The sequence below is a fragment of the Cyprinus carpio genome, chromosome B8 (genome assembly GCF_018340385.1).
Source record: "Cyprinus carpio isolate SPL01 chromosome B8, ASM1834038v1, whole genome shotgun sequence".
In the NCBI taxonomy this organism is placed as follows: Eukaryota; Metazoa; Chordata; class Actinopteri; order Cypriniformes; family Cyprinidae; genus Cyprinus; species Cyprinus carpio.
The window spans coordinates 12,374,083-12,399,344 of NC_056604.1; the positions used below are offsets into that span (position 1 = coordinate 12,374,083).

The following is a 25,262-nucleotide window of genomic DNA, read 5'->3' on the forward strand; positions in this document are numbered from 1 at the left end:
ACTGAACTATTTGCACTGCATTTACCAATGCTGCATTCAATATCTATACAATGCTATAGCCTAGAAATAATCTGTCAGCATATAGGCTAGTGGGCTAGTAATAAAAAAATAAAAGATTGCAATAAAAAAAAAGTCTGCTTTTTTGCGGGTCTAAACTTTTGTTTGCGAGTTGAAAAGTTTTGCTTGCAAGTGAAGCTGTCTCTCAGTGGGCGGTCTCTACACCAGGATGAAAGACCTTTTTCTATTGGTCACTCTCGATTGAAGTCACTAGTAGACCACGCCCACTATGTTTCCCGGAATCCCCTTCGCTGCCGCCGCAGTCTGCATTTTAGAAGAGCGAGGAAGGTTGTATCATGACGAGCAACAGCTCGTGTACTGGGTAAGATAACTAACTTAACATCTTAAACTCAGTGACAAGTGAACTTAATTATTCTCCCCTCTCATGCTCTTCCATCTAAATACATAACGTTAGCTAAGCCCGTTGTAGATTTGATTAGCCAACAATATAGCTAGCTGCCAGAGCCCCCAATAGTAAAGCGGCAGACCAATATTTTCAGAGATTATAGATTATTATAACTCCAGTGAAGTAAGGTGAGTAACGCACATCAAATCACTAGCCCATTTGTGCGGGTTATGATTAATAAATTATGACCGTATGCACACTCAAGTCTATTCGCAGCACCCAACAGCTGTAGTCTGCCATTCAAAGTTTTCTAAAATACAACGATTTGGGACCGATGTCTGTACATTCTGACTTCACCCTATAGTCTACAAGACTGTGTACTGTGCAGTTTAATAACATTTTTATTTTGTACTATCTTTAAGACCTGTGCAATGACAATTGCAAAACTGATTACTTAAATAGTAAGGACTGATATTCAGGACTTGTCAGCCAGTACCAGTGTAGTCTTGCTGAGACTTTGCTTTGAAGACCTTTTAATGAACTAACTTCCACATTTCAGTATGCCCATGACTTCTAAAGGGTGTTTTTATTTGTGACTACTCCTAACAGCCTAGAATTCTATCTGTAGAACATCACATTTTTCTTTTCTGTTTGCAGGAAGATGATTTGGTGTTGATAGAGGAGGCAACATCTTCAAGGCAAAACCTTAGACCTGATGCAAAACCATCCAATGTTGCAGTCACCCTCAGGAGGTACACAAGCAAAAGCTAAATTAAACATTGTCATTTATCAATTGCTATTTTACAAAATTTGCCCTGCATACATTTTTGGTTTTAATGTGTAGGCTCTTGTAGCCCAGTGCCCAATATGCACAGGAACATTTCCAGTGTCAGAAGTAGACCGGCCATGCCAGCTTTTGATGAGACAGGTAATGGTGGAAATTCTGAAAGAATTAAAAGCTTGTACTGAAGGCGGAGCAATTGGACCAATCAGATGAAAGGGGCATTTCAGCGCTGCCCATCTGTGCGAATGAAACATTGCAACTATAAACCGATTTTTAAACCACAAACGAAACATGAGATATCGAGCTGAAATCTCATATGTATCCATGTATCATTCATTAATTCGTTTTTTGATACAATATTGAAAGTAGAAAAATGAGAAAACGGCTCCTTTTCTTTTTGAAACTTGCTAATTAGCACATTATTAGGAAAGGCGATTTGCAAAGATTAATTCAAAAAAGTTATACTCACTTTTTCTCTAGGTGAAGCTGAACCACAAATGATTCCCGCGAAGATAGACGCATTTAGGTAGATCAGGGACGCATTCCCTAAAAAAAAAAAATTAATCCACTTCAGCGGCTCAGATGTCAGGAGTAAATGATGACTGCTATGTTATTATTACATTCAACAACATAACACCTCAATCGCTTAGGATTCATTCTTGTCTACATCTGCTCCAGTGTCGAAACATTGGCGGACTGATGACAGCTCACTCAGGGCGGGTCTAAGGTAAGACAGCAGTCCAGTCTGTGCTGAAATGCTACTGTCAATGAAACTATCGTGGGAGGGGCCTGTCTCTGTGACGTCACAAAGACAGGCATCTGAGTTCGGCTCGATTTGAGAAAGGGTTAAAGATCTTAGTAGATAAAAAAAAACACTGGGTGGATTTTTATCATTATAGGGTGGTTGTGTACACACACTGCCAACACACATTTCAGTTCAAACAACTTGTAAAAGTGCATGTACCATACGAGGACCTCTTTAAAGTGATAGGGGCCTACAAAATAATTTGCTATAGCCTAAAGTATTTCCAGACAGTATTTCCTGCTTTTTTTATCATGATACATAGGCCTACTGTTATTTATTCCAAAGTGACTTATATGACACATTTAAATAATCTAAATGAAGCCTTTTAAAAGACAAGTATTCGCTGTGGTTCATGTTTGTGGCAAGCACCAGAATGATGCTCAAGGAGACCGAGACGCACTAAAGCAGCGCATTCTGTTGTTCTCTTTATTTTTCAAAGGCATGACATTTTGTAGTTATTTTGAACATAAAGCTACACAAATAAAAATATACATTTTACCATACAACTATATAAATGACAGAGTATTAAGTTATTTCCCCTCGATGGGGAAAAAAATCCAAGTGAACATCAGTCAGTACTCAATATTAATTTAAACTGCATATTTAAACTGCTTTAAATATGACTGCTGCTTATTTCCTGTGCACTTCAGTACTGGTCTGCGCTTGACTGTAGTGGCGTCTGTCTGCTTGTTGAGTTTAACTCATCGCAGTTTATTGGAACTGTGTGAACTAGAACTACTTTTTGATTATATTCTTAATTTTTATTGAAAATAAATGCTTTTCTGATGTGATTTGAAATTTAGAACGGGAGAAAAAAGTTCGCCAAAAGGCGGATTCGAACCCAGGTCGATTGCGTCAAAATGAACACGTCACACGTTTTACCATCTGCGCGACTGCTGACCTCTGACGACTGGGGGATGTTGACTAGCTGAATCACACATTGGTGGGTGGAGTTAGTGTAAATAGCTTCAGCCAAGAAGTCGGGCTATTTGCATTTAGTGTAAATAGACACTCCATTAAAATATTTTTTTTAGAAACAACTTAATTTCTTAATTAAACAAACAGACTTACTGGGTGAGCAGGGTAGGCTATGACAGCTGTCAAATCATACCCTGCCATGCCCAGCTAATGCAAAGAATAGAATTTATATCTACATAGAACCAAAGAAAGCCCTGTCTAGACTCTGTCCCGGTATGAGTTGTGTCGAGCTAATGAATAAGTCTGTTTGATGAAAAAAGATGAAATGTAGTTGCAATAAATGCGTTATGAATCTGTACAACTGCAGCAGTGGAGAATTATTATTCTCACGCCCAGTGTTTGAATGCAGGAAGGGCACAATTTTTAGTAGTTAAAATTTAGTACTTAAATTTCTGTCTGTTTTCATATAAATTGTACGACTTCAGAAGACTTGGAATAATGTATGCGAGAATCATATGAACTACTTTTATACTCTTTGGGGCTTTACAGCGACAAATGACATGATGAAGTTACATTTGTTTGGCGCAAGGTCAGGGTGAGTACATGACGACTGATTGTCTAGTTTTTCAATTATTCTAGTCTTCTGCTTTGTCTTCATCTGTAAATCGTTTTTTATTATTTTTTTTAAAGATATGGATAGACTATCCATGGCCAAATAATGTAATCAAACTCTGTTAGACCAAGAGACTGGATGTGACTGGCAGTTTGTCCAGAGAGGAAACAGCTGGTGTCCTCCAACATGCTTGCTGGCAAAAAGTTTATAATAAGCAGCCAACATCTATCTAAAGTGAGAACTTCCATCCTGCTCTAGACTAGCTGTCTCTCTCCTCACAGAAACACACACACACACACACACACACACACACACACACACACACACACACACACACACACACACACACACACAGAGGGAAGAGATGAAGGATTGTGATTATGGTGTGTGTGTGTGTGTGCACATTCCCGTGTGTTTAAATCTGTGTGTATGGATTTGTGCTGAATGAATGACTAAGGGTCAAAGGTGTGCTACATTGTCATGCTTTCATGAACGTGAGATCAACACTCTTACTATGAAATGCTTTCGCTGATTCTTCTGGAAGGCAGGGAAGCATGTAATGCTTCACATGAGATGAATTTTTTTTAATGCTGTCTATTTTACATTTTATCATTTTTTTATTATGATAGTTTTGTATAATGTGCATTGTTCGAGAACCTGAAACAGTTATCTCCTTGTAAATGCTGCAGAAATGTTTACTTGCTAGTGTACAATGTAGATGCATGCGGGCTGTTTGAATCTTGACATAACCTATTGAATTGTAATATTCCTCCCTAAAAGTACCTTCAATGAAAAAGATAACCTGTTGTAAGGTGTGGGAGGCATGGTTTTTCCACTGTATTCAAAAAGGTAAAACGGTAATGTTTTCTACACAATATCAGCAGGCCTGTCAAAGACTGCCAATAGCCTTGAGTCTTTGTGTAGAAAGCTCTGTTTAACAAGCCTGCAGTCAAGTCTTTATTGCTTTAACCTTGAGTTCAATGCATGATAGTAACCTCCCCCCTGCTTATTAAAATCCTCCTCAGTAATCTGAAATTCTTCATTTTTCATGTGATGTTGAATATCAACCTTTGGTATTCAGTTATAATATGAAATTATTGATCCAAATTGAGCAGCTTTTCCATGATAAATTAAGAGATCTGACAAACCTTAGATATGGTTGACCTCTGCACATTAATAGGCTTTAGATAAAAGCAATTATTATTTTTTTTTATTGAATGCTTTATGCTTTTCCACACTTTAAAATGTCAATTTATGGCATAAGTTGTTCCACATTGCTAAAAAAAGTTTGTATACTCCTGTTCAAAAGTTTTTTTTAAATATTTTGTTCAGAAAGGACACAATAAACTGATTAAAACTGACAGTAAAGACATTTGTAATTTCACAACGAATTTCTGTTTTAAAAAGCTGTTCTTTACTCAAGAAATCCTGAGAAAAAGTACTATGGTTTCCCCAAAAATATTAAGCAACACAACTGTTTTTAACATTGATAACATAAAAATGTTTCTTGAGCACTGAATCAGCATATTAGAATGATTTCTGAAGGATCTAGATCTGGCTACTAAAAATCCAGCTTTGCTCTCACATGAATAAATTACATTTTAATATGTATTCAAATAGAAAATGGTTATTTTAAATAAATGCAGACTTGGTGAGCATAAGAGATTAAAAAAAAAAAAAAAAAATAAAAAACCCCCGCGTTTTTGTATTTTTATTTTTTTATGGGTTGTTATATTTGTAGTACACAGTGTTGAGTTTATAAATAACTATTTGGCACTTTGCAAGGCTGTAACCATACAGGACATATTTAGGGCAAACGTGCTCCGTGGCGGTTACACCCTGATATTTTCCGACGTAAGTGGCATCTTGAGAATGGGCCTGTTGTCCTCAACAACTCATTAGTCAAAGGATGCCTATAGACTAACAGGATGAAACACCTTGCAGTATTCTGGATGGGGTCATGCCCTGCTGCAGTGTGCAGTTAATTCACTTGGGATCCCATAACTCTCAACCAAGGACACTGCAGCCATAGAAAACACAGGAACAATTAGAAAGGACAAATTTAGTACTCATACCGCTTCTAACTAAAGTAATAACTATTGCTCACATAATTAATAAAAAGTGATTTTTCTGTGAGAGAGTTTTTGATTAGTAACCAAAGCAATGTTTAGATTGAGATTTCAAATTAAATGCATGATGTTTCCACACAGATTATGCCTTGCGACTGATAATAGTGGAATAATCTGTGTTTTTAACAATATATGTTTCAGTTATAGGTTTTATTCCAACTCAATGGTATAATTTGTATTTACATTGTTCAGTTGTCCAGTGTTGGTACTTTAGTATATGCTGTGCGATATCTACAACCCTTAGCATGCTGTAAACATGGGCGCCCCCTAGAGAAAATCTGCGTAGCACAGGCAGCTAGAGAAGTGCACAGTCATCTAAGATGATCCGCCTGTGAGAACCAGTCACTGTGTTGCACTAGACTAAATTGAGTCATTCTGGGAACCTGATCATACCCAGGGATTAAAGAGAACGCAGCCCAGGTTGAGGAATTATCACAGTATAAAACAGACCATGTAATGTAGCTCTGCTTGTCTGTCATCTCTTTCCAAAGTCTTAGCAAACATTTCCCATCATACTCATCTTACAGGGCTTTGGTTAAGAACTAAAAGCATTGAAATACAACCCCCCCTAAACACACTAGCTAATGATGTCACTGCTCATTTTCTCTCCATTACAATCAGAATGTGAGATGAGCTCTTTTCTTACTGTAAGTTCTCAAATTTAGGCAACTGGAATATGTTGTTTTTGATTCATTTATGTATTTATTGTATTCAATTCAATGACTCAATTTGGTTCCCCAGAAAAGACTGTGATCTCATCCTGCCCTGCCTAAAGTTAGTTAGAGATGATTTTTCCTAAAGTTAGAGATGATGATTCTGAAGTAGAGATAATTTAAAATTTATAACATTTAATTATTATGTTATTATGTAACATTTACTTATTATTATGTGTCCTCTTATATTACTGTTAAAAAGATTGGGTTTCAGTAAGATTTTTTTAAAGAAACATACTTCATATTATTACTTTTTTTATTCAGGTATTATTAAATTTATCAAAAGTGACTGTAACATTTTTACAGTGTTAAAAATGAAAGTGAAGTAAAAAAAATATATATCACATTTTCCACAAAAATATTAAGCATTTTCAACATTGAAAATAAACAAAAAAAGTATTTTGAAAATATTTATCTTCTATTAAATAAAGTATGCTTTCTTAAGCACCTATTTACAGTATTTCTAAAAGTTTTTATTTTTTTTACAATTTTTTATCAAATTCGGAGAAATATTAATCATACCAACCCCATACTTCTAATAGTACTTCTTTAAGCATAAAATATTACAGATTTTTACAGGTTACATAGTTGTTGTTTTTTTTTTTTTTTATGGAAACTTTTTTTTTTTTTTTTTATGGAAACTGGTAATTTTCTAAGTGAACAGCAGTTGAATTATAAATAAATTTACTACTTTGAGTTGATGTTACCATTTTGACAAAACATTTTCCCGCTTTGTCCATTCTTAAAATGCTTCAAACTAAAGATGTTATCTTATAGATATTATTTTGATTGTTTCTAAATATATTGGCTTTTCCTGCGTCCTCAATTTCTTTATTTTAGTCCTGATAGTTCTGTAACATATATCACGTTACCCAACAATAGTTTCTTATTGACATTACCCTCCAGTCATTTTTGATTGGAACATAAAACAGTTCAAACATCAGTATTAGCTGCGCCTTAAAAACACTTTGAGGATAAAATCTTAAACAAATAATATACTCAAAAGAATAAAATCAATTATAATTAGAGCTGAAACAATTAATCGATTTAATCGATTAAAATCGATTATTAAAATAGTTGTCAACTAATTTAGTAATCGATTCGTTGCTAAATAATTTTTATTTGCCGTAACCGGCTCATTTCGTGCATATTTTAAATCTGCGGTGACCAAAGTGTGGCGGTAATGAGCCACCGGAGGTTTTACACAGCCAGTACAGCAGGGGAAGTAGCGAATAGCCAATAGCTGGCCTCGTTTTATGTCACGTGCTTCCCGCACAGCGTCTCTGCAGCATTCAGCGTGATAAGTGAGGCAGGCGGCAGTGGAGTAAGCTCGAGAAAGTAAAATAAAAAAGCGGAAGATAAAACTAATCGAACGAAGTCATCCAAAGTGTGGGAGCACTTTACTTTGAGCCTTCAAAAAAAGAAGAGTAATCTGTAAACTGCGGCTGTTTTCTGCGGCAGGAAACATATCCTCTAAAAAGAGAGCAAGCCTAAGCCCTGAACATTTGCACTGCAATGCAAAGTTTTTCTCAAATAATGAGTGAATAGTGTTCTGCCTCATTTCCCACAGGTAGTCGAAACTGACAATCACCATGCACAAACTGTTTTGTTAACATTTTATCGCTTTATTACATTTTTTGAATTTTGGTACAATGTTGTTTGCAAATGTTAAGTCGTAAAAGCTGATAACAACAATCACTGTGTGCGCAGACTTTTATTTGTGCAGATTCTGCAGTACAATGTTGTTTGCAAATGTTTAGTCGTAAAAGCTGATAACATTGCTTTTTAACAATTAACATTTAAAGCTTTGTCGTTTACCAGTTCATAATTCAGTTATGCAGCCTAATTATGACTGACTGAGAGAGGTTAATGTTTAAATGTATTTGAAATGCACTTTTTTTCTAAGTATTCACTGCTCTTTTTCACACAGCAGGTTTTTTGTGTGTCCAATTGTTTTTCCTGACAACCTTCTGATGGATTTTACTTTAAATTTTATTTAAAAATGTGAGTTCCATTCAGGTTTCATGCCATTGGCACTTTATTCGAAGGATTGTTTACAATTTCACAGCATAAGCTATAAAGCTGTTTCCCAGGTATAAGCTGTGTGTTTACAGGAAAAAAAAAAATAATAAAATGCAATTTACTGCAATTTTATTCTGTTTTATTCTTATTCTTTGTGAAAATATGTTCTGAAAGATTCCTTAATAAGCTTTGTTCGGGATGTTAAACTACTTTAGGAGCCCTAAGGACTGCCATGGTGAAAACATTATTTGAAACCTCCTTGTGAAATTTGCTAGAGTATGTATGGGTCAGTGTATTGATTGCAGAAGAGTTCGACAAAGGATAACTAACACCATAATAAAACACAACTCCAGGTATGTTTTTGATGAGGATATGACAATGCAAAATGGTTAAAAATCTCTAAAAAGTCTATGTAGAATGATAAAGATCCTTTGTTAATAATTTCCTTGGGAAAAAAAATGGGCAAAACTAAAATATAAGTACATAAACCGATTCATCGATTAATCGTAAAAAGGAATTCTTTGTGTATGGCAATTAAAAAATCAAAGCACAAATGGCATTCATATTATAGTTCGCTAATGAGATCCTCACAAGCAGAGCAGCATTGGTATTCTTCGTGTATGGCAATTAAAAAATGAAAGTCCACATGGCAGTCAGATTAGAGATATGTCAAAAGGAGGCCAGAGTGAATTTACCAGACCCTATTCTGTTAGATAATGCAAAACAGAATGATGCAGATCTTGACATTGGCTCATAAATAAATATGAGGAGTATTGAGGATCTCTCAGTGATCGCCTTGGTGTTTAGACGAGATGTATTTAGTCACTTATGAGGTATGTGAGGTGTGAAGTGCTGCAAATAATCATAATGCTCTGAGAGGGAACTGAATGAGATGCTCTCTTTAGCTTCATCTGTGTAAGGTGCCTTTGCTGTTCAAGCTGTGATTAAATGCTCTTTTGTCGTATGGTTTTCACTGGCCTCTTCATCTAGTTCTTTCTGAGTGCATGGTCTCATTCATAACGGCTTGACATTCTTGCTGATCCAGTTGCAATGTTGGTCCTTTTTCATATGTCTCCCACTGTCAGCCAGTTCCACTCACTTGAGTTGCTTCTTTAAAATAGCCACTGCAATCGATCATTTACAAAGTTGTAGATGAGACATACAGACATAGAAATCCTGCTGATCTGTCTTGGGTTTACTGGAACTTGTAGATTGTAATGGATGTGGTTAGATGCAGCAGTAGTACCTGTGCACTGTGTGCAGCTGTCATGAGGGTCATGGAGTTTTGTTTGGCTGGTACCCAGCTTCGTAATCACTAAGAAGGTGTTAACCATAATACAATAGACTAAAATAAAAATAACTAATAAATGACGCAATAAATAAAGTGTGAATACAGGTGACTGATAAATGATTCAGTAATTAAAGTGGCCATGCAAACTGTGTAAATTTTGAATAACAGCAAAAAACTTTTAAATGTTAATCAATTATGGATAACCTTTACAATGTGTTTTAGTGCTATTTTGCTCTAAAATTAATGCCATTTTTTTGGTCCCACTTTATATTAGGTGGCCTTAACTACTATACTATGTACTTACATTTAAATTAATCATTTGATACAATGCACTTATTGTGTACATACATGTTTTTACATTTTACTTGTATTTTTAAAATACCTGCATGTATTTACATCTGTTTAATTACATAGTTAAGACCACCTAATATAAAGTGGGACCTCTTTTTCTTATATTATGCAAAGACAAAATAAAAAGCAACCTTCAAAATATTGTCATAAAAAATTAAGTTTTGAGACCACTATATATACTCTGGTTGGATTAAAAAGCTATATAAAAAGAAAACTGTGCAGATGAACATTAGAGTACGTCAAACTCTATGTAAATGGCCTCTTATACATCGTAGATATATTGTGCACCCACGCATGGATGCTTGGATGTGCGTGTATTTGGCAGGACTTTGCCTTCATTCATAGCTCTTTGCTGGATGGTGGTGCTTGGCCATCTAACACATTCCCTAACCCTAACCCTTTCCACAGTGCGCTTACAGAACAGGGGTAATTCATTACTTAAGACTGGTCTTTTAATCGTTAATATCTCTGTATCTGTGACAGGAACACAGACCCAAGGTATTGTCTTTCCCTTTTTAAAAAAAAAAATAATTACAGTTGCTCTGTGTTGCTCAGACATTAATGCAGTGAGTGCAATCCTGTGGACTTCACACAGGCTACACAGGCTCCCTTGTGTTGCCAATGGATGCACTACCTGCTCTATAAAAACCAATTAAAATAATTACACCGACTCCCATGCAGGCAGAAAATGTGCCCTTTTAACACTTATTACTGGCGTTATATACATATACAGTCATATACAGTCATGGCCAAAAATATCGGCACCCTTGGTAAATATGATCAAAGGAGGCTGTGAAAATTTATCTGCATTGTTAATCCTTTTGATCTTTTATTTAAAAAAATCACAAAAGTCTAACCTTTCATTGGATAATAAGAATTTGAAATAAATAGCATTATGAAATAAATGTTTTTCTCTAATACACATTGGCCACAATTAACGGCACCCTTTAATTCAGTACTTTTTGAAACCTCCATTTGCCAGTTTAACAGCTCTAAATTTTCTTCTATAATGCCTGATGAGGTTAGAGATCACATGACAAGAGATCAGAGACCATTCCTTCATCCAGAATCACTTCAGACCCTTTAGATTCCCAGCTCCATGATGGTGCTTCTCCTCTTCAGTTCACCACACTCATTTTCTGTAGGGTTCAAGTCAGAGGACTGGAATGACCATAGCAGAAGCTTGGTTTTGTGCTCAGTGGCCCATTTTTGTGTTGTTTTTGAGGTTTGAGTTTGGATTACTCTATGGCTGGAAGATCCAAACATGGCCAATTATAAGATTTCTAACAGAGTCAGTCAATGACTGATTTTTTTATCTGTTGGTATTTGATAGAATCCATAATGCCATGTATCTAAACAAGATGTCCAGGACCTCCAGCAGAAATATAGGCCCACAACATCAAAATACAGCAGTATATTTCATACAACACATACTTTACATCCCATCCCTCACCAAACCAAACCCAACCTTATTTTAAAAAAAAAAAGCTACATTTCTAGTTGCATCTGACCATAGAAGCCAGTCCCATTTGAAATTCCAGTCGTGTCTGATAACTGAATATGCTGGAGTTTGCTTTTGGATGAGCTAGGAGAATTTTTCTTGAAACCCTCCCAAACAACATGTGGTGATGTAGGTGCTGTTTTAAGGTTTTCTGACCCTGAGACTCAACTATTTTCTGCAATTCTCCAGCTGTGGTTCTTGGAGAATCTTTAGCCACTTAAACTCTCCTCCTCAGCGTGCATTAGGACGATATAGACACACGTCCTCTTCCAGGCAGTTTCATAACATTTTATGTTGATTGGTAATTCTTAATTATTGCCCTGATGGTGGAAATGGGAATTTTCACTGCTCTAGCTCTTTTCTTATAGCCACTTCCCTAATTTGTGAAGCTCAATTATCTTTTGCTGCACATCAGAAATATATTCTTTGTTTTTCTCATTGTGGTGGATGATTAAGGGAATTAGGCCTTTGTTTTCCCTACTATTTATATTTTTGTGAATCAGGAAGCCATGGCTGGATAATTTAATGTTCATAATCACACTGGAGTACTCAAAATTGTGAATATGAATGGGAATATACTTCAGAGATATTTTACTCATAAAAATTTCTAGGGGTGCCAATAATTGTGTCCAAAGTGTATTTGAGAAAAACATTTATTACATAATGATATTTCCCCCCATTTTAAATTCTTATTATCCAATGAAAGGTTGTTGTGAAATTTTAAAATAAAAGATCAAAGGATTAAAAATGCAGATTAATTTTCACAGCCTTCTTTGATCATATTTACCAAGGGTGCCAATATTTTTGGCCATGACTGTATATAATGCTGAATAATGTTTTGTTGAAAGACGTTTGCCCTCTGTTAAACCTTACAAAAATCCCCCTTCGTCCTCCTAATTTGCAAGTTAATATGTCCCTTTTTTTTGAGTGGATATTAAACTTAAAAAAAAAAAAAAAATTTAAATATCAATTTTAAGTAATAATGATTATGTAGATTATATATTAAATGTACTTGTTCAAATAACTTCTATGTAGTTTGATTTGACTTTAAAAAACTAGGTATATGATTTTCCTGTGAAGGAATAGGATGTATTTGAGTGTATGCTGGATGGGAGGAGATGTGTGAAAAGTCCATCTGACCAGCAGGGGCAATGCTGTGTGTGTTCCTCTTTGTATGTGAATGTTGAAATGCTGTTCACTTTCCTGCTCTCAAGAAACTGTAAGTAGGTCAGAACAAGACAAGAACTTCTCTTTTCACCTCTACCATGGCCCAAAGAGGCAATTATCACAAAAATGTCACTAACCCTATCTTGCAGTCTTATTATTTATAACACTGTCAACTCAAACCCACCATCATGATTTAATTTAAAGTGTCCAGGACTCAAACAAACACAGCATCTCTCACTATTTGATCACTCGGGACACTCTTGGGCAAAAAACAAAACAAAACAAAACAAAAGCTTAAAATGGTACTGTAGTTGTCTGTAATTATGGCAGTGACAGTTATAAGGTACTCAACACTCATGATTGAACATTGAACAATTATTTAAAAATAAGAATAAGGCCATTACCTCATTTATTTCAGATGGTGAGCTGTAGGAGCTATTTGTATCATGCAATTAGATGCTTTTAATTGAATTTGTTTGGTTTGCCCTGTTGATGATGAATGGACTGATCTTATGCTAATGTACATGTATTTACCTATTTTGAAAATGTGTCACACACATACATACATACATACATAGTGGCACTGATGAGAAGCTCTATAATGTGTTTTAGCAATCCTTCACAGCTGCGTTACCCAGTTTCTCTAATGTAAGAGCGCCCCCTGCAGTCAAGATACTCTATTGTACAAAAATGAGCACATCTAGACTGTTTGTCATTAAAAAAATGAAATCCCTTTCATTCTCACATTGCTATGTATATTTACTAATCATTTTTATGCATTATTATGTGTATGTTGTTTCACCCAAATACAATGCATGAATTACTATTCCATTTTTATATATCTCAACTGGTATCAAACATGCTTTGTGCATAAAAAGGCAAATCATTATTGAGTGCTTTTTCATTTGAAGAAATGTGTAATTGCAGCAATATCACCATCAGCCACGGATAATTGGTGGTAATAAAGATATTAAGGATGAGTCATACCTCATACAGGGGGTATATGTGTGTATGTGTTTATTTTTGGAGTATCGTGCTAAAAATACAGTGTGTTATAACTGGCTGTCGCACAGAGAGATGCTTGGACTGTTATTGCTCAGAGGCAGCCTGGAGTCTATGGTCTCCTGAGTTGTCATGGAGACCATTGTATTTTGCCTCTCCCGGTGATTGGTGCTGCTGGGTTGAGCAAGTATATGCTATTTCTGTCTTTTTCAACACCTTCAGCCTGCTGTCTTTCTCTGCCTCCTCACTCACACACATGTGTTCTTGTTTCGTTCCCTGTTGTTATCTTTTCCCATTCCATTAATCCTTCCAATGACAGTCAGCTCACTGACCGTCTTTCCGTGCGTCTCGCTATTGATCTCTTGATTAATTGGTGCTGCGATCCCATGTAAGCTGCTGTACTTGTTGTCTGCAAACAAAGGGAGGAAGGCTTGTGTCCGTGAACCGAGAACCAGATCAAGCCATTCATCGCTGGGATCTACATCATCTTTAAATCTGCGGCTGTGTTTTCTCATGAGCAAAAAGTCCCCTGCGGCTGTGTTTTCTCATGAGCAAAAAGTTACAAAAGAGGGGTCTCCTGTGTCTGAATGCGTTGCCTTGCAACCCCCCTGTGTCTCAGGGCTGGTCTCTCAATATGCTTTGTTTACATAGGCAGTGGAGCTAAAACAATTCATTCTTTCAGCTAAGCTTAAATTAAAATCATATTGTTCTCATAAATGTTTGTTTCCCTCACAAAAAATCACACTTGTGTTGTAATAACTAAATATATGTGGCCCTTGCATTATAACATGAGTGAGACTAGAATAAAATTGTCTCATTGCAGGTCCTGCAGTCCTGTTCATCGTTCTATCAATTATTCATAAGAGATTTATTATTATTTCTTCTCTGGGTGAGTTTTACTCTCACAGAAAGAGAGTGTTCAGTCCTATAGAGTGGTTCAGTTTGTAGTCCTAAAACCCTGAAGAGAATTAGCCTTGGTTTCCCTTGAGAATTTTTAATGGGTTTTTAGATTAGCGGTTTTTGATTTATGAGTGAAGTAAGGACTGTGGTGAACATTACTTGAAGAGACATTTACTCATAAATTGCTCAGTCATACCTCAGACATGAACACGAGCCCATGTGTTTTTACAAAACATACGTTGCTACATAAGTATTGTCAGTTTATGTGATTTGCAAGTGATTCGTAGTGATTCATTTTTGTTGTAGAACAAAATGTCTTTTTAAATAAGGAAAGACACTGACATGTAACGCTGTTGTGCTTTGGGCATCCCAAGTTTGAGTCCTGGCTCGCTGACCTTTCCTGATTCCATCCCCCTCTCTCTCCTGTCCACTTACTGTCCTAAAGGCATAAAATGGCAAAAATAAATCTTAAAAAATAATAATACTAAAAATAAAAACAGGTTCAAGTTGGTCACATTGGTTCACTGCGTTGGCCAATATAAAGTTGCTTGATTTGAAAGTCACTTCTTTGTAAGTTCTGCTTCATACATCATGCTATTGACAATAGACAATGGAGAAACATATCAGAGTAAAATATCCAGAATGTCTTGAAAAGCCAAATCACAAAGAAACAGATCAGAGTGCAATATGTACTTAAACCAGTTTTTCTTTAAGTGTTATCCAAAACTTCATTGCGAGTTTGATTTCAGTGCATACTGTACTTGTGACCATTGTGCTTATGTTAGAAGTTAGTCATTGTTTATCTGATGCTAATAAATTAGAGGAAAACCAGGCATCAGGAATTTGTTTATTTGGTTCTATGTTTGTCCGGTTTACTGAACTAAATAAATGAGTCATTCTTTTTGTAAGACAGCTCCATATGCGACAAGAGATTTGTGTCCAGTGGTGTCAGTGCCAGCTGAACGTTTTCTCTCGTTTTTGTGCTCGTAGCCGTTTTAGTGATAGTGCTCATCATTTTTATACAATATCTTGCATAGGTGATTCCTGTGCATCCTAAAAAGAAGCAAAGCACATGTGTTAAAAAAGGTATATAGAATCCCTTACTTAAATGCAACATTCAGACAGACATGGCGGCTTTGTTTCTGTGAGCTCATGCAAGTAAGATTTACCTGCCATAAATTTGCTGCACATTAATAGCAAGTTTAGCTCAATAATTTGACATGCGTAATTTCCTGCTTGTGAAATTTAAAGAGAACAATTAAAATGTCAGAACACAAAATGAGGACAATGGAAGCAAATAATTTTAAATTTTACCCAGAAACACTGCATGAAATACCTAAAATAAATACTAAATTTTCTATTTCAAAAAAGTTTTTTTAAAAGCTACTTTTTTCAGGAATTATTTGGAATTTTTTAAATATTCTATTCTTTCAATGTTCTGTTGAACGAATAACTCTTTGACAGAAAAACGCATTTTATAGGCCTATTAACTAAATTTCCATTTTAATTGAAATGGTTTTCATTTGACACACAATGTCCTTCAAAACCTACTTTTAGAATCATTTTCTGTGTTCTTGGCATCTCCAAAACGGCACAACCGCTGAGGTTTTCTCACAGTCCCTTTGCGCCTTGGCAGAATTTGCAATCGCAAAAGAACAATAATCAGGGTCTCATGAGAGGGCTTTTAATGGATTGGACATAGAGATCAACCCAAGCCCAAGTAAGAGATTGAAAGAGGAAAAAGCAACTGTTTTTCTTTGCAACACCCCTCATGGGTCCCAGGAACCCGACATGACACCGTACCGCAGCCCATGTGTGCGAGCGTATGCGCCTGAGGGCCTGTGGACGAACGAAACAGGAACGGGAGGGCGCTAGGACCTGGTGAAGCGAGGAGGGTTGCCTGCCTGCATCCCTGTCTCCTCTCCATTCTGCTCTGCAGTTGCCCTGTGTGCATGTGAGGGAGAGCACATGTTTATGTGTGTTTGTGTGGATGTGTGTGTGTCAGAAAAGGGGCGAGAGTGGGTTTCGTACGGCGCTGCCTAAAGAGACAGTGCTTTTTGTTATCTTTTCGTCTTCTCGGCAGCTTGAACATCATCCTGACCACCTGGACCAGCCGCCTGCCTGAAGCATCGCTGACGGGGGAGGGGGCGATATCTCTCTCTCTTTCTCTGTGTGTGTTTGTGTGAATATGTGTGTGTGAACATGCGTGTGGGCGGGTGAAAGGGTGAGGGGCGGAGAGATGAAAGGGCCAGGTGAGGAGGGGTATTGGGTATCTCTCTCTCTAGCTTTCTCGCTCTCTCTCTCCCCCTCTTTTTATCCCTCTCTCACTGTCGCGCGACACTAACCCAGGAAGCTGAAGAGGAGATCCTCGCTGCTGGACCTCTCTACTACAGGTACGTTCTCCACATCTACATCTCATGGAGCTACGGTTCCTTTAACTCCTTTCCTCACACCGACGCCTGTTTAAACTTGTGCATGCTGGATGACATGCATATGTTGTAGAATTTCCAGACGGATGAGTTGGAAATAATATCCAATATCACCCTCTTTCAGTAAAAAAAAACCATAAGCAGGCAGTGACATGGAGGAATAGCTGTTTGTATCTTTTGTTAGGAAACATAAACCAGAGGTGGCCTTGAATGAAGGTGTTGACATACATGACATATGTGTAATGTAGCACTGAATCAGCTCACCTCGGGGGATTATGGGAACTGTTTGGAAGCAGACAATGAACTGGGTAGTTGTTGGGGTGATAGTGGATACTTTAGGTGATGACAGCAGACATCATGTTTATAAGTGTGGGCTATTAGTTGTAAAGTGCCAGCACTGGTCACCGTGAGGAAGGAAAGGAGAAAAAGAAGAAGAAGGGAGGGGGAAAACACAAGGTTTTTGAACAACAGAGCTAGTTTTCATCGCTGTAGATACTGAGTCATGTGCATATTACAGGGTCATATGTTTTTCAGTTGGCAGCCCCTGAGATTGACTGAGATTCTTGTCTCACAAAGTGCAGGAGGGTTCACAGAAAGTCGACCGTTTTAAAATGCATTTGCGGGCTTCATCTCGGCCCTGCAGATGCATTTAAGAGCATGAACACTAATCCCACTCCTTTCCTATAGAAAGCACAGGTTGTTTTTAAAACCCTAAAAATTTAATCAAATGCACAAATGAAACCCCCAGAAAGTGTTCATGTTTCTCGTCATGTGCATGAGCATTAGAAGCCTCACCGGCTGATGTTTGCAAACTTGCATAGAATTGTTTTTCATGTTGATTATTTACAGTATGCCATGACATGGGTAATGGATATGTAGGTTTCTAGATCACAGATCTTGACATAACGAATGAACATTTCTCTGTAGTGCTTATTATGGAGCTGTAGTGACCGTAAAACAAAATTAAAGCTTGTAAGAAGTTGATATCTTAAATAGCTGGTTTTATTATTTAAATAGCCTATTATATTTAATATGACTCAAGTGGAATACTCTACCAATGAAAGTGACTTTTTAAAGCACAGATGTAGAAATGGGTCCTTACAGGTAAAGTGTGCAGCTCTGCCGTTAATGAAATAGAAAACGAAATGACATGTTCTAAATACACGCCATTGGTTGAGCTTGTCTGGCTGTGTCCAGCTGGCCAAAATTCTCAAACAAGCAATTTGTTTATATTAATTTTATAAACATTTTGTCTTTTTACAATTTTTTTGTAAATACTTTAGTTTGACTGAAACCTTACGGGTCTGATTTATGTTTAGCTAGGCCTAGATAGTGTGATTGTAGGTCGGCGTTGTCTAGAATGTTCACATTCAAAGTTGGGGTTAGTAATATTTTTATTTTTTTTTAAAGAAAAGATGCAATAATGCAATCATTTTTTTTTGAAGTCACTGTAAAAACATTTATAATGTTAATGAAATATTTCTATTTCAAATAAATGCTGTTTTTTTTATTTTCTATTCATTAAAAATAGAGGGGAAAAAGTTTCCACAAAAAATATTAAGCAGCACAGTTCTCAAAATGTATAAGAAGAAGAAGTTTCTTCAGCACCAAATCAGCATATTAGAATGATTTCTGTAGGATCTTGTGACACTAAAGACTAGAGTAATGGCTGCTGAAAATTCAGCTTTGCAATCACAGAAATAAATAGCATTTTAAAATATATTATTAAATATTTTAAATCGTAATAATATTTCACAATATTCCTGTTTTTGTTGTATCCTGATCAAATCAATGTAGCCTGGGTGAGCAAAGAGACTTTAAAAACATCAAACAATCATACCAACCACAAACCTCTGAATGGTGGTGTAAACATGTTATTATGACTACAAGAGATAGTTCACCCAAAAATGAAAATTCTGCCATCTGCCATTCATGTTAATGTCAATTGAAAACTATGACTTTCTTTGTTTTGCGTAACATAAAAGAATATATTCTAAAGAAACTGTTTTGTTTACTTCCATTGTATAAAAAAGAGACAACTCTCATCTTGTTCTGCAGAAGAAAGGAGAAAGAAGCGACATGAGGGTAAATAATATATGAACAATTTGCATATTTAGGTGAACTATCTAACTTTGGAAGTATGCGCTTGCTCATAAAGACAAAGAGGATGCTTCATGTGTGTTAATCCTTCAAAAAATTGATTAGCTTTCTGTCATGGACAGTACACATTCGAAAGTTTGCTGAAGCTTAATTATAACTGTGCATGTAAATGTAGTCTATTTTGTGAAAGAGCCTTTTGTGAAAGTTTCTGCACATTTAACTGTGACAGAAGGAAGTATTTTAACCACAAATAACACTTCACCTTTAAGGTAAAAACTTCCTGTATTCACTTTTAACAGTGCTGGATTGCCTAGCACAACTAAAATCCAGGCCTAGCGGTATCCTTATGGTTCTGGCCTAATTACAGTATGTAAACATCACAGGTTAAATCCCAAGAGGTTACCTGGAAATGTATTGAGTTCACCAATAACTATTGTGTCATTGAGCCCCTTCATTTCAGATCAAAAAGTTGTTTTTTAATTATTTTTATTCCTTTTAAGTATGCTTAGTAATTATTATTCTGTGGATGATGTTTAGAGCTTTTTCCACTTTAAGAGGTAGTTCAACCAAAATTTAAAATTCTATTTTTTTTTTATTGTTTTGTGGAACACAAAATGAAATGACAATGAAAGTCAATGGGGTCCAGTTAACAGAAACAGTTGAAATATTCTTCAAAATATCTTTATGTGTTCCACAGAAGGAAGAAAGTCATACAGGTTTGGAACAATACAAGGGTGAGTAAATGATGGCAGAATTTTCATATGGGATGAACTGTGCCTTTAACTCAAAATACCCCCTACTATTTTGAGTATTAGTATTTTTTTAATGCTTACTTATAAAAAAAAAAAAAAAAAAAAAACCTCTAAAGCACCCAAACCTTATGATGAAGAAGAAGGGCTAAACGTTATCACTATTATCATCACAATCAAGCTCATCATAGTCATGTGGATAATCATGCCACTGTAGCTCTAACTGCTTTTTGTCTAGCCAAACCACAGTTGTGATACCTTCCAGGTACAGAACAGTCCCTTCGCTTCACTTCTACAATCAGTTAACCATGAGATCATTGTTGTCACAAGCCTTGGGCAGAAAACAGTCTCGATGCTTACAGAGATGTCCAAAAACAACAGTTTATAGCTGAATTAGAGATGCTTTTGAGCTTGTCACAACACTGACCACATTGTGTCACAAGGGAGAGTTTGTGCCCTCAGAGAAAAACTGGATGGATTGAGGATGTGGAGAAACAAAGCTGGTCCTGTGTTTTTACAGTAAAATATGACATTGTAAATCTGAGAAATGATGCATGTGAGGTAGTGTGCAAGGTGAGGTCATGACCATAAACACAGAGCACATGATTGTCAACAGTGTAACGAGCTTTGAAGGGTGTGTTTCATGCAGTTGTATGTTTGTGTGAATTTAGGGTTGGGTATCGTGAAGATTTCATTATTGAATTTGATTCCGAATCATAATTTTGATTCATTTTGATTTGATTCCAATTCATTTGGGCATATGTTTTAGGTATAATAATCCGTTTTATTTAAATACGAATGTATGATAATGCAGTAACTTGCAAGGATAACTTATTGTTGATTTAATAACTGCTCTGATGGATTCAATAAGTTTATTTGATGAAGGATCCAACTGATTCAAACAATAACTCCTAATTGTTAATCTTTTTTTGAATGATTGATTAAAAAGACCAGCTATGGGGTGGGTGATATACCGGAAGACACAATTGACTGGTAGAAATATGTCAGTCGGTAGAGATTTTGGACTATTGTCTGTGTCACGATTACACGCTCATGTAATTTGCTGTGCTACTTGGTCACGAAAACTTGTAGTTCGCACTCGTTTTAAAGCATTACAGTCAAAAAACAAGTGATTTTAAGCCACTGAAATGTAATCAGCAGTGAAAGAGAACTCATTTTGCAGTATACAGTGCTTATTTTTACTGCTTCATAGGCCTTGAAAAGGTTAAATACACACACTTGTATGTCAAAATGCCCGTCTTTGCGAAGTATCCCCATAAACACAGTAATTTAGGTCTTAAGTGAAAGCAAACTGAGAAAGAAAACACATGTGTAACACTATATTTGATCCAGGCAGCTCTTAAAGTGACAGCAGTCTAATATTCCTACTGTCTGTCATTCATGTTAATCAAACAACAAAACAAAGAAAATCTCTCACTGGTCTTGACTCAGTCACTTTTGTAGCTTTAATAAGAAGAAATATAGATTTAATTTTCACAGTGAAGAATATGCAGTGTTTTTATACATTTGATTATATAATACATGTATTTATTTGTTCTACTGTAGTATTTTGTGCTATTGGTTGTAATTATTTTCTTATTCTTATTTAATCGCTGACTGTCTTCAGTGAGCTTGTTTTTTAAAAATTAGGCTAGTAGTAGTTTTTTGTGAGGTTTTCACTGGTAACAAGAATTATGAAATTTCTATGATATCAAAATAATTTGATAAAATAACTGTCATGATATATGTTGTTACCGTGAAATAAAATTACTCATATCATGAAATACGATTTTGGTATATCGCCCAAACCTAGACCAGTTAATGAGAGTCAGTTGTTTGAGAATTGGACTACACTAGTTGTCCCGTATGTTTTTTGATCAGCTAAATTGAAACACTTCAAGAAAGTTATTTGTTTGTGAACTGGATTGTTATTACTTGCAGCCCATGAGGACAACTCAATAGAAACACACATTTTACCACATTCAATTTGCAACCTTGAATAAAATACACTTTATTTTGTCTTGGTGACCATATTAGGATTTTAAGAATGGATATCAAGTCTGTTTAACTGAATATCGCGATTAATTGCAAAGTCAGTATTTTTATCCAGGACTAACATGGCTTATTCCTTAAAAGTTGTTTGCTAACATTATTGTCTCTCTTTACAGTCCCATCATGTCTCATTTGGAGCTGCTGGACTTTGAGCACAGTGGTGCTCCAGGGATTTCAGAGAAGAATATTTGAAGATGAAACTGGACATTGCAACCCTAATCAGCCCCAACTCCAGAGTCCGACCTCTACCAGCATGTCGTAACGCCAACAGAACTCCCCCATCAAACGGTACTGCTGGATGCCACTCTTCAGCAGGGGAGAATGGGTGATAGTCCCATGAGAATCACCTCCGCCCACAATCCTCATTCCATCCTCTCATGGAGCATACAGCTGCCTACAACACAACGTGGAACATCACCCACACCACCTCTTGGCGTCCGAACGCAACCCAGCCTAGATCCTCAGGACTGAGCGAGCCCAGAGATGGACACCTCCTGCAGATGCTCAGCCTGTGCATCATGCTCCTGATGGACATACTGGCTATAGTGGGCAACTTAGCCGTAATGACAGTCATCGCCAGGACGCCGCGACTACGTAAATTTGTGTTCGTCTTCCATCTCTGCCTGGTGGATCTCATCGCGGCCCTGGTGTTAATGCCACTGGGTATGCTGTCAGGTCAGGGCTTTTTCAACAAGGCTCTTTGTCAGGGTTATCTGTGTCTGAGCGTGGGACTGATCAGTGCTGCTATCCTCACTATCTCAGCCATCAACGTCGAGAGATACTACTACGTCGTTCATCCCATGCGCTACGAGGTGAAAATGACTGTGGGGTTAGTGGTTTCAGTTCTAATTGGAATATGGATCAAAGCCATCCTCATGTCCGCGTTCCCTTTACTCGGCTGGGCGCTCGATAGAGAGGAGCCAGGAATGGCTCTGGGGAAAGTTATGGGGAAAATCGTTGAACCAAAGTGCTGCTCGCTCCACTGGATGGAGGAAGGGCCCCAACGGCTGGTGTTCATGGTCCTTTTTACCCTCATGTACTTCCTGTGTCCAGTCCTCATCATCTTTGTGGTGTACTGCAACATGTTTAAGGTGGCCAGAGTTGCCGCCATGCAGCAAGGGCCAGTCCCCACATGGATGGAGACTCCCCGGCCGCGCTCTGAATCTCTTAGCAGCTACTCCAGCATGGCGGCCAGCCTCAGCGGAGCTCGGACCACCCCTCAGAGGACTTTCAGCGGGGGCAAGGCTGCGGTGGTCCTAGTCGCCGTAGGAGGTCAGTTCCTTGGGTGCTGGCTGCCTTATTTCTCCTTCCACCTGTACTGCGCCATCATTCCGTCCTCTCACGAATCCCTCACACGCATGGCCCAGCTGGAGGACGTCTTCACCTGGATCGGGTACTTCTGCTTCACCTCCAATCCTTTTTTCTACGGCTGTCTGAATCGGCAGATCAGGGAAGAGCTGACCAGAAACCTGGCCTTCATTTTTAAGTGGGGGCGTCCCGGTGAAGAAGAACAGCTGCCTAGTCGAGAGGCTTCTATTGAGGAGAACTTTCTCCAGTTTCTTCAGGGCACAGGTTGCAATATGCGGCCAAGGAATTCCCAAAGCATCTCCATCCCTCAACAGGAGGAGGACAATCCTCTCTCCACCGAGCTCCACAGGCCATCTGTTGACTTCCACATTCCTGGCCAGATCATGGAGGAGACCTCGGAGTTCATAGAGCACCAACACATGAACGACTTTAATATATCAGACAATTGTATCAAGACAAAATCGGAACTGCAAGGTTGATATTTTCAGATGTGAAATATATATTTAATGTATCATAAATTGTTGCTATGTTTTAACCATTGGATCTTTTTATACTCTACTGACAAATTTGTACATTGCTGGTTTTACATTGTTGGTTGGTAGGTTTCTGTCATACCCAAAGCATATTTTTTTCTTTAGAGAAGATATGTTAGTCTGATGAAATGACCTCATTTCAGCACATTACCACTAGACAGAAACTTATTTATATAGATTCAGCGACATTTGTCCGAACAATGTAACACAGAAGCAACATTGTGACGTGGAATCTGTATTCAAAAAGCGGTATGATAAAGTGGTCGATGTTACAAATTATAATGCTCCTAATATTAATTCAGACAACAAATGAGTATAAAATTGGCTAATAACGAAGTATTATTGTACCAACAAAATTTGGAGCATGCACTAACATTGAAGCAAGGTTGTTTGTGTGGTGGGTAGATTCTAATTCTTTAGTTGCCGTAAAATTATGGGCGTCAACAATGTCATATTTTGAAAAAGATGTTTTTTTGTTTTTTTCTCAAAATTAATTAAAAACATTGAAACACATATAGTCTGTGGTGGTTGTGGTGTACAAGATCTTTCATTCTTTCTATCTGTACTACTGTTTAAAAGTTTGGGGACATTTAAAATGTTTTTGAAAAAAAATAATTATGCTCAACAAAACTGCAATTATTTGCTCAAAACTACTGTTAAAAACATTAATATTGAAACTATCATTTGTTTTCAGGATTCCTTGATCAGAAAGTTAAAATAATAATAGCATTTATTTGAAATAGAATTTTATTCTGTAACATCACAAATGTCTATACTGACACTTTTGATCAATTTAATGCATCTTTGTTAAATAAAAGTATTAATTTCTCAACCCCTGCTCCTTCCCCAAACTATTGAACGGTGTATTCAGACCAATCCAAAAAAACAACAACCTCACATTAAGAGCGTTTACATGCTGAGTTGTGTTATACTGGTCATTTGAATAATGAAGGATATGCAAAAGAATAATCCTTGCAGAATGTGATAAATTCCCAAACTGGAAAAGTTCAGAAAATTTATCAAAATGCACATTCATACGGCAAGCCTTGCTAATCAGCCGTAAAGAGATAATATCGGCTTAGGGAAAAAAAGTGCAGTGTGTTTACAGAGAGTAAAAACTGCCTTTATTGGTTTATTCAGTCACATTCTCCACACCTTGTGACATGAAGATGGTGGCTTCCACCTCGGGGCCTTGGGTTTGCTCAAGCACCTGATCCACAAAATGGCAAGGGACAATCAGATAGTCTCTGACGAAAGGTTAACAATCGGGTCAGCTGCAAACATGTGCCACTACAGATGTCCTTATAGATTTAGTACTTCTCCACCCACTTCCAACTCTGACAACACTGCTATTATTATCATTTTTCCATTTCTTACATACACCTACTACACCTGCGGTATTTCACTCATTAGCAAGTTTCACATCAGATCTGAATCATCAGCTGAGTTCTCAAATATTGGTAGAAAATGATGGCACTTCATATCTCTCTTC

At 37.0% G+C, this 25,262-nt stretch overlaps 1 protein-coding gene across 3 annotated transcripts; it reads left to right on the forward strand.

The window, feature by feature from the left end:
• The first annotated feature begins 284 nt into the window (after positions 1–284).
• Positions 285–24,278, forward strand: LOC109094622 (G-protein coupled receptor 61-like). Of its 3 annotated transcripts, XM_019108340.2 has the most exons (4): positions 285–379; positions 1,061–1,155; positions 1,866–1,914; positions 22,046–24,278. In XM_019108340.2, exon 4 carries the CDS (start codon positions 22,307–22,309, stop codon positions 23,714–23,716), a length of 1,410 nt encoding a protein of 469 aa, XP_018963885.2. In that variant the 5' UTR covers positions 285–379; positions 1,061–1,155; positions 1,866–1,914; positions 22,046–22,306; the 3' UTR covers positions 23,717–24,278. The 3 variants fall into 3 exon arrangements, with proteins under 3 accessions (XP_018963885.2, XP_042585687.1, XP_042585685.1); XM_042729753.1 differs by lacking the exon at positions 1,866–1,914; XM_042729751.1 differs by lacking the exons at positions 285–379; positions 1,061–1,155; positions 1,866–1,914 and adding an exon at positions 16,148–16,992.
• The last annotated feature ends 984 nt before the right edge of the window (positions 24,279–25,262 follow it).

Coding starts and splice junctions, on each gene's coding strand:
- LOC109094622 (XM_019108340.2), top strand. CDS start 22,307: ATGGAGCATACAGCTGCCTACAACACAACGTGGAACATCACCCACACC.